The sequence below is a fragment of the Pomacea canaliculata genome, linkage group LG7 (assembly GCF_003073045.1).
Source record: "Pomacea canaliculata isolate SZHN2017 linkage group LG7, ASM307304v1, whole genome shotgun sequence".
In the NCBI taxonomy this organism is placed as follows: Eukaryota; Metazoa; Mollusca; class Gastropoda; order Architaenioglossa; family Ampullariidae; genus Pomacea; species Pomacea canaliculata.
Genome location: NC_037596.1, coordinates 729,804 through 740,383, shown reverse-complemented (window position 1 = coordinate 740,383; position 10,580 = coordinate 729,804). Strand labels below are relative to the sequence as shown.

At 35.5% G+C, this 10,580-nt stretch overlaps 1 protein-coding gene across 2 annotated transcripts; it reads right to left on the bottom strand.

Moving 5' to 3' along the window:
• Positions 1–1,940: 1,940 nt before the first annotated feature.
• LOC112569484 (deleted in malignant brain tumors 1 protein-like) lies at positions 1,941–10,485 on the bottom strand. 2 transcript variants are annotated; one of them, XM_025247291.1, is made up of 10 exons: positions 9,969–10,485; positions 9,445–9,617; positions 8,798–8,945; positions 8,287–8,459; positions 7,284–7,431; positions 6,589–6,758; positions 5,338–5,488; positions 4,730–4,899; positions 4,090–4,231; positions 1,941–2,026 (listed from the first exon to the last, which is right to left on the bottom strand). In XM_025247291.1, exons 1-10 carry the CDS (start codon positions 10,106–10,108, stop codon positions 2,020–2,022), a joined length of 1,422 nt encoding a protein of 473 aa, XP_025103076.1. In that variant the 5' UTR covers positions 10,109–10,485; the 3' UTR covers positions 1,941–2,019. The 2 variants fall into 2 exon arrangements, with proteins under 2 accessions (XP_025103076.1, XP_025103075.1); XM_025247290.1 differs by lacking the exon at positions 1,941–2,026 and adding an exon at positions 2,186–2,642.
• Positions 10,486–10,580: the final 95 nt, after the last annotated feature.

Sequence of the window (10,580 nt, the reverse complement as noted above, 5' to 3'; positions counted from 1 at the left end):
TCTGAGATGTATGTTTTAAGATTTATTTAGTCGTAGCTGGTCTTCCCTATGTGGACTAATTGACCATCTTTCAGATTTTTTAAATATCTACGGTATTGGTTAATTTAACATCAAAGAGCAAAGCTGCCACCTGGCCAGTAGGAACGGAATGGTGTCACTTATCTATGACCGCTTCTCACCTGTAGGTAGTACCACGCTGGAGAGCTGGAAAACTAGAGAACCGTGTCTTACAGTAGTATCATTGACAAGGTACGGGGCACTTGGCTTAGGAATTGCAACACCTGTAACAAAAAACCCTTTCTCAAAACATACCTGAGAGAATTCATCAAAGCGAACTGAAAGCACACTCATTTTCTCTCTCGCACTCACACGCACGCACTCACGCACGCACTCACGCGTGCTCAATGACTGATGTTTGCTTGATACGTTTTAGATAAAGGTAGATTTTTACCTTAATGATATATTTAAGGGATGTTAAAATCTAAAATATATTTGGTATACATATTGTTGTATGAAGACATTTGCAAGATCCAATACAGTAAGTGGTGAATAATAACTACTGTACACATTTTATCGACAGATTTCTAGCATTTCTTTTTTTTTAATGCTTATCGGAGAGTAAAAGCTGAATAGTTCTCGGCTTACAAACTTTCTTACATAATTATACTTGTAAATCGCTTACTTCTCTGTGATCCGATCTTCTCAGCAGGTGTAAGCTGACGGTAGACACACCAAACAAGTTGTTTCGAAAAATAATGAAAATCGCAACTCGTCTTGCTGAAAGTAATTGTAAGATCGGCACGTGGCATTTTGTCATCGATGCAGTCTCACATCAACACGTATTTATATTAATGTACTGCAAAGAATTAAATGTTTGTGACATTTCATTTGTAGATATGTTGTGCTCGTGCGAGAAAAGTTGCGCTTTAAATTCGAAAAATAAAGAAGAGGAATAACCTTGGATACTAAGAGTGACCTGATAAGAGGAGGTCAGTGGAAGTCTGTCGTCCTCATCAACGGTTTCAGTGACGACGGTACAGGTGTACACACCGCTGTGTGTCACGTGGTCTGCCGCTAGGATCCGTAACTCCCCAGTCGTGCTGTTCACTCTTCCTGACCACGTGATGGACGCGGGGGGAGGGTTGCTGTCAGCCTCACACCACAGGGTCACGTTGTGTCCTTCAATCACTTTAGAGAGGTTTGTCAAAGATTGCTGTGGTTTCCAAGGATTATCTGTCCATGTAATCCTGATCAACGGTTTATCTGCAATATGTGACAATTTCTTACTTTTATCCTCCAACGTATATTGCATTGCTCGAATACATTAGACTAAATCAAAACAGGTAAATAAGAGAAGAAACTATGTCATTATGAAAAATTATTTTATTATAAATTCTGTTCTCTTAAAAATCTATAAGATTCTGTATAATCATTTTGTGTCTCAGTAGGAAATTTATTTCCATTAAACAACAATATAAAGTTATTTTAGTATTTTATATAAAGGAAATTCTAGTAAAATATTAAAGTATTATAAATTATTCTCTGATAATATTTATAATTCATTTATTGAGTCCTTGTCGAGCTATATGTCTAAAACGGAATAGAAATATTCTTTACAAAGCTTTTTTAAATTGTGAAATAATGTGGATGACCTTACGTTAATGTAAAAAGTATGTTCAGACTGCTTGTGTAAAGATTATGCAACTGTCAAGAAAAAAACATTTTGTTGTCAGTCAGCGTGTACTCACAGTAAACCTTCAACATATGGATGCCACTATGTGCATCCACATTATAACCATAATCAGGGTGGCGAAAAATAGTTTGACACTCTACTCGACGTCCATTGTGTTCCTTCGTCAGATTGTCAAAGACCAGAAGATTGTCATTAGGACGGCCGCCGGCTGTCTCTGACCATGTGTACTTGCGACCCGTTTATACTTTCGTGGTGAAACACACATTAGAGCTCTGTCTCCTCCCTCAACTAACGGGTACATATTCGTCTCAGAAACTATGTAGAGATTATTGGCTGAAAAAAAAAGTTACAACACCATCAAGAAAAGTGAAGTCTCGTACACCCCACCGCCCTACGACCTGAAAAGGTTAGGGGTTGAACTTTACCTTTTTACATGGACAGGAAAAATACTGCAAGGTGCAATGCTATATAATATTATCAAAACGTTAATACTCAAAGGGATGCTAACAAAGATACTTTACAGATAATAATCATCATAAGCAGCCTGCGATTTATATAGGGAATGCAGACGGTCATGAAGAAGCATGCTCTTAGCGTTTAACAGATTGACATCATAAGGACGGAAGGATAAACAAGGTAGACTTGAAGATCTTATGAGATATAGAATCAATAAAAGTGTAGGCATGCAGCCTTTATAATATATTAAGGTATAAATAAATATTAAAATAGGTGGGAATAAAATAATTCCAAATGCGTCAGTAAGCAAATATAAAATATCTTATAACCGCTGCAGAAAACACCAGCATCAGTAGAATAGCATTCTCGCGTAGTTTCATCCCAGCCACACTCAAAAAGGCTGTTCTCGTGTCCATCACAAGCAAAAGAAACGTCTAACATTGGACTTTTCCTTCGTCCAAACGTCGACCCAGCAGTTAGTACTGGATAATCACTAAGTAAAGAGGGAAATAAAAGAGTTCAATAAATAAAAGACTTAAGCATCTTTCATTCCATTTTGAGTAAACTATACAAATACTAAGAAGTTTTTTTTAAAATAATTTTTATTAATATTTTAAATAATAATAACAATAGTAATAATTTTCTACTGCAAAATCTCTCAGCCAAAGGCGGAATCCTTGTGCTGAACAAGATCACAAAATAGTAACAAAGATGTAGAAGGAAGAACAATGCGAGGACACTGAAGCCGGCATTAAAGAGGGATAACTGTGGATTTAACGGTAACGACTCCAGGGAATAAGGCCAATGGCATCAGAAAAATACAGAAACGATATTGAGAATATAAAGCAATGCTATCATATGAAGCTGAGAGAGAGGTGATCATCACTACAGTTCAAGGTCGCTGCCGAAACGTGTGAAGAAGGGGAAGTTGATTCCAACAATCAAATCCAAAAAGTTCGCATTTTAAAATAATATTATATACAGTTCCGTCGAAAGCGAGAAGAGGAAGAAACACAGAAGAAGCACGTGTGCACCCGAAGGTCTAACACTTTGAACCGAATCGAAGCACGACCACAAAACGCAAAAAATATCAAGGATAGCAAATTTCCTCAGCCTGTTAGGCGAAGGGACAGAACTTTTCCGAATACAATACAGTTTTTCTCTGTTAGTGGCTCTTTGTACATGCTTCTTTTGCCTATGTGTTGACATCGCTGTACTGACAAGTGCAACCACGATGTATGTTTGTGTGTGTGTGTGTGTGCACGCGCGTCTTGTTCATGGGACGGAAGGTGGATTTTATCCATTGTGTATTAAGCTCTGCGTCATCCAACTTTTTATGTCCCTCTATTTTTTTTTAAGTTGTTGGTCGTGTGGATGGATTTATTGAACAAAGAGATACATTTCTGGTTTGATTTAAACATTGTTTATTTGAGTATTGTTTGTGCCTTTAGGAGGATGATTATTCAGCTCTTGTCAAAATTATTTTATCATTGTATGTAGTTTAATTATAAAGTAAAGGCTTTCATTGTAGCGTAATTTTGTATGCCATGCTATTTTTACTTTAATGAATAACTGCAAAACGTGTGCTGAGTTATATTACACATATGGCGAAAAAAGAATCAAATTTTATTTTTTGGTGTACTTCATTAACTGCTTTACAGAAAGAATTAAAAAAATATTTATCTAAAATAACATCCCCCTGCTTATTTACAGTTATAATTTTTATTTTACTGTGAATATGTGCAACTTATTTTGTTGCCTTTGTAGGTGTGTGTGTCATATTCAGGTAGCGTTTTTTTTTTTAAATCACTCAACTCGTTAAAATTCAAAGCTGATATTCCTTGATTATACTCTGTCTGAAGATATTTTATTGCTACCGTCATCCATGGAAAATTTTCTGTGTACCTTATTAAGTTTGCACACAAAAAATAATTTCTTACGATGGTAAATTTAGTTGTCTGCAGATGACTCCGGCAGTTTTCTCATTGGTGATGCAGACTGTACTGAACCGCCCACTTCCAACATCCACATCCACACGCCCCGTGTCAACACTTGTACGACCAGGTCCCGTTAAATGTAGACCTGTGACCAAATGGTAGGGATGACTTTAAATGATGTTCTCAGAGGGTTTCTCGCCAATGTTTTCTAACTCGTAACCGTTATCTGTATACTCCTGTGCATTGTGTATAGCATGTTACGGGTGAATCAGAAATGGTGATCTGTTTATCTATTTCGACGAAAGAAAACCTTTTTCACAAACCTACTGAAGAATTATGTTTAAAGGAAAGCAAAATATATTCACCATAAAGCTCGATATGAAAATCTTTATTGAACTGACAAAATTAAAATACACCATCAGCTCAAGTGAAGTTTTACTACTGAGTAAATGTTATGTTTGAGTTGCTTTTAGGGAACAACACATGGCTTATGCTCTAAAGTAGATGGCACTTACTATTTGACTTTAAAATATTTCTAACAAGCTTAATCCACTAATGTGTTTAGCTTTCAGGTCTACCAATATTTAATAAAAAGGCATACTTAGAGACAATGTTTTAAGTATTGAAAGTCATTTGTTCTTACTAAAGTTTTTGAAGTCACAGATGATACCAACATCTTTGCAGTCCTTTTCCCGAATCAGTCCAAACTCACACTGTTCCAGACTGGATTCCATTCCCTGACAGCTCACTTGTTTAAATTGATGTTCTGAACCCTCTCCGAATATGAGTGACTTTACAAGTGCTTGTCTAGTGCTGTAAGTCGATGAGTAATAGTAAGAAATACACTACAAACAGAACAAATGTATAACTATAACTGAGCCAAGGATTGAGAAGAAAAAGCCATTTTCGTAAAGTGTGACTGCTATGTCAACGATATAAGAGTGTGAAAAAAATAAAAGATAAGAGTCATACAGTTATACATCAATTTGATGGATGCAATTTAAAGGAGTTAGAGAGCCTCATGACTAACAACAAATAATATGTTTGATATATGAATGTTTAATACCTTCAGAGATTTGTTTTTAAAAATAAAATCATGTAGGAGGTTTACGTACACAGCTACAACAGCATTTCTCAGCTCAGCTTTTTAAAGCTAATCCGGTATAAACATTAGTTGATATAACCACTCATATCTGGCACCAACCAGTTTAATAAAAGGTCTATAACAACTGTTTATAATGGGCTATTTACCTGTTGAATCCAAGCATCCTGCAGGCTACCTTCATTTCACTTTTTCCAAATTCATCTTGACAGACTGTGCTCCATTCGTCATTGAAAAATATTTCTAAACGTCCCGCCGCCTCTGAAGCTCCGCCAACTAAACGTGTTTCCATCGGTGAAGCTAACAGAACATAAACATGTTCATGACATTAAAAACATATCAGCAGTATAACACATTTATGTATGTATTTATCACAGCTGAGATATAGGGTATCCGTGCTGTAAGAGGACAGTGGGAATGCCTTGTTTCTAAATTGAAAGATGGCTATAATTAATAAATTTTAGTTCTGATCGTTCCTTTAGAGTAGTCAATATTTGAAAGGTCGCCACACAAGATGCAAATTTTACAATAGTGTCTCCTATGATATGCATTATATCTTCAGAAAGTGACTGTTAATAGATTACAAATCGGAGTAAAATATGCAAAATTAATATTTTAGAATACACAAATAATTGTATTTTCATTACATTTGATACAGTTTTAGTAAGCATGTTTTCATTCATCTATATTAAAAATTTCAAAATCAAACCACTAATATTTACAATCAAGGGGGTGTTTATTGATCTAGTTATTTTTGGCTAATTTTTCTACGTTATCTTATCATAAATCGTCAGGAGAAAGTTTTTGCAAGATACGCCTGTTGGGATTTATTAAACAGGAGATATGGTGCTCTAATTTCTGCCGAAAGTTGACATTTGCACTTAAAAGGAATTGCAGCAGGACCTGATCTCTCCCCCCTCCCATAAATACAGTAGGATGGGAGGGGGGATGGTGATGCAGAACACAATCACCACGTTGGATGGGTTGTGAAGAGCGGTAGTGAAGCCAGAACTCAAGACTATATGAATTTGATTTCAGAAATTTTTTGTTGGTGTGAGTAGGTGGTAGATATTTTCTCATGGACATGCTGTATCGTGTACCGGATGAAATAAAAATTTAGTCGATGGTAATAGTGACTTTATTATCCACTTGCACATTTAATTGCACTTGAATTGGTGCTATTTGTGGTGTTTTTTTTCTTTTTTTTAATTTCAATCTTGTACTTAATTTGTTGACGACAGCGTAAAATACAAGCAACGAGCAACTATTAGATGTTCATGAAACTGAAATTATTACTTCTCTTATACTAGAGTCGGAAACTACTTGTAAAACGACAGAAAAAAGGCAGCAAAAGTAAGAAAGACAAACAAGTTAAAGAGCAAACAATTCTTTGTCCTTACTGATGTTACAGACGACACCGACGCTGTATTCCTCCTTACAGTTTGAATACAGTTCTCCGAGGTTGCACTGTGCCAGACTGCTCTCTGCTCCCTGACATTCCACTCGGGAAAGAAGAACGGGACCTGCACCATGACCGTATCTGACGGAGCTGACAGCTGCTGCTCTGCTGCTGTTCCACGGGTTTACAGAGAATTGATTTTTAGTAATTAGAAATACATAGATGCTGATGATGATGATGATGATGATGATGATGATGATGATGATGAGGAGGAGGAGGATAATATACTGTGTGCCATTTGCTAGATTACAAACTGTAGATATTGGTATCCTTTTTTGTGATTTTTAAAAAGTATCCTGTAAATATTTGCACTGTGTCATCAGTTTACTAATGCTTGTACTTCCTAAATAGGTTTGACTGATGTTTGCTTGTGGTCCTTAGAGTAGAGAGCGCTAAAATAGTTTCCTTAATAATAATGTGCGCCTCAAATTATCATCATCATCATCATCATCATCATCAACAACAACAAAGATAATTTTCCAAAACGTTCAAGTTGATCAGAGGTTAAATTTCAATTACATAACATTTGAAAATGTTTTGTAATAATACTTTAAATAACAGAGACTTATGTAAGATTATATTTATTAGTTTTATCAATAAAAAATATAAAACTGAGAAACAAAACAATGTCTGCACCTGTTATATCCAAGCATGTTGCAGGCAACTTGAGCCTCTTTATCTCCAAATAGATAACCACACACTGTTCCCCACTCTCTGTTAAAGAATATCTCCAGACGTCCTGCAGTTGAAGTTCCGTTTACTAGACGTGCTTCTATCTGTTCAGCTAACAAGAGTTAAAACATCAACATTGTGCTTGTAAACTGTAAAACTATTATCTATAATACATTTTTTCGATTTATTTTCCTTGAATTACTCAAAATTACTCCGAACAAAAACTTTCAATGCTGCACATCTGCTACACAATGTAGCATGTGCCATTTAGCTTTTTTAAAAAAAAAAATAAAGACTATATATATATACACTCACAAACACATTAATAAAAAGTTTTACTAGTCTGTTACAATGTGTAATCAATGTATTTGAATATCCATGGCTAACCTAACAAAAGGAAGCCATTAACAATTTTTAGCAGTCCTCTCCCTTTGCATATTCTTAATTCTATGTGTTGTTTTCTGAAACATCTCCTAGTTCAGTGTTGTATTAGTAATGGTCCATTCTCAGTTCAGATAGCACTTATAAAACCAAATTACATGGCATAAATCTAAGCTATACCCAGCCTAGACGAAGTAACTTAATATTGTTGGTGTCTCTAGACACTTTTGGGTACTTATCCTTATATATTATTCTTGATATAGTTTGATAGGAATGTTATAATTTTATTTGCCAAGCCTTGAGGGGTGTACATGACAAACCTTATATTTTATCGTGTTTAGATTGTTTATGTGACCACGCATTGTGGGCTTAAAGGCAAGGGTAATTATATGCTCTTTGTTTTATCTGTTACCGTCTTTGTTGATGAAAATATAAAACACCAGCAGCCGGCTACTATTTATATTTCTGTCACACTGATTATAAGTACTACTTGAACTGGAAAACACTTGAAGAAGAACAGCTAGAAGAAAAAGAATAACAACAGCAAAAACAACAAAAAAGAGTTTTGGATGATGTATTTTCTTACTGATATTACAGACGACACCGACGTCGTATGTGTGGCCACATTCACGGGAATACAGATCTCCTAGGTTACACTGCCACAGACTGGTTTCTGTTCCTTGACAGACCACGTAGTTAAAGAGAACGTGACCTGCACCTTGACCGTATCTGACCGAGCTCACAACTGCTGCTCCAGTACTGTCAATGAACGAGTTTGCATTAAAGAATTTCTACCAGTCACAAATGCATTTGTTTAATTAGATAAATCAAATGCATTTTATTTAATGTACTCATTATTTAGCATTCGTATTACACATTTTTGCACAGTATCATCTGTTATATATATAAACACATACCATCATCATCATCATCATCATCATCATCATCATAATCATCACCAACAATAACAATTATTCTGAAACTTGCATATTTTTTATAATAGTTTATATGTTAATTCAGCAGCACGTTAAACATTATTTAATAGCTCACCAAAAGTTAAGTTATATTTATTATACATTTTTGAGAAAGAATAACACCTTTCATATCCCAGCATCTTGCATGCGACTTGAGCTTCATTATTTCCAAATCCAAGATTACACACTGTGCTCCATTCTCTATTAAAAAATATCTCCAGACGTCCCGCCTCCGACGTTCCGTTAACAAGACGTGCTGTCATGTGTTCAGCTTATGGGAAAAAATATCAATCAAAATACTGTTTATGAAAGAGTTTACTGCTTCGATGTTTCTTCATTAATTATTAAAAAGTCTCCAAACAATACATTTGTATACTACACGTTTATGACTCAACAGAACTTGTTATCTTCACCTTTTTTCATATTGCATTAATAATGGATTATTCTTATTTCAGGTCAGCTAACACTTATAAAATCAAATTATTTTACAGAAACTGTAACAAGTCCAAAAAAACAAAGGATATTCCATACGTCTACTAGACACAACAAACCAAAGAAATTAAAACCAGACTTTCACACCCGCTGATGCATTTCTTTCTCTAAGCCATGTAGAAAAATATAACGTGGTCTTACATCATCTTTTTGAGCTACCTCCTGATTCTAACCGTATTGCGAATATTGGAACTTTACGAACATTACAGTAAAAGACACTGACATTGAAAAGAAAAACAACAACAATATTTTTCTAGCAAATAGCTCCCCGTTCTTACTGATGTTACAGACGACGCCGACGTCGTTTTCGTGATCACAACCACGGGAAAACAGTTGTTCAAGCTTGCATTGCGCTAGGCTGGATTCTATTCCTTGACAGGTGAAAATATGAGGAAGAACGAAACCTGTACCTCGACCGTATCTGACTGAGCTGACAGCTGCTACTTCAGTGCTGTTGGTTCACAGAAGTACATAGAAGACTTACAGTTATTGCACACTCATCTATGTATTTATTTTAAACGCATTTAAGAAGGCTAGCATACTGTAGTTTATTTGGTGAATTGCAGAATTCAACAATGTGCTTATTTACTTTACTTAAGTTATAAGACTTTACCTAAACACGTTTGGTGTAATCCGTCTGAAACTCGTGTGTTTCTTGTATGGTTATTAACTGTTTGCTTGTACAATTCAGTTTAGTTCACAAGTATCCTCCACAGAACTTTATAAGAACTGACTAATATTGAATTCATAATAGCGTGTGGTTTCGAAGACTTTATTATCAAACAAAAAAATAAATACACACCTGTTATAACCCAACATCTTACAGGCAACTTGAGCCTCATTTTTGACGAATCCCCAGCCACACACTGTTGCCCATTTTCCATTGTAAAATATTTCCAGGCGTCCCGCCTCCGACGTCCCGTTAACCACACGAGCTTTCATTTGTTCAGCTTAAAGATTTTATGACATAAAAAGGTTGTTTGTAAAAAAAAAGGCAATATTTCTCTGTTGTATATTCCTTTAAATTTTAAAACAGACCTTTGATCACTTCATGATTTTGACGAAACATATACAACCAATCTGAAACTGCTGTTTATTTCTTTCCGTGCCTTCTTCTTTCCAGATAGCTCCACAAGCAGTTCCGTACCCGTGTGTATATCTACTAAGCGCTAGTGCAAAAAAAGTACTCATAGTCACCAACATGTAGAGTTATTTCCTGAGAGCATCAAGCTTAGTCTCAATGGCTGTAATTTCTACCGGCTTACAATGGTTCTCAACAGGAAATAATTTATGTCCTGCTTGACCCACACGGAAGAAATCCACAATAGACATGTGCTACGGCACTGTGCTTTCTTGACCTTTACATCAATATTCTGTAAGCAACGAAAGTATTTAATGAAGAACTTCTCAGTGA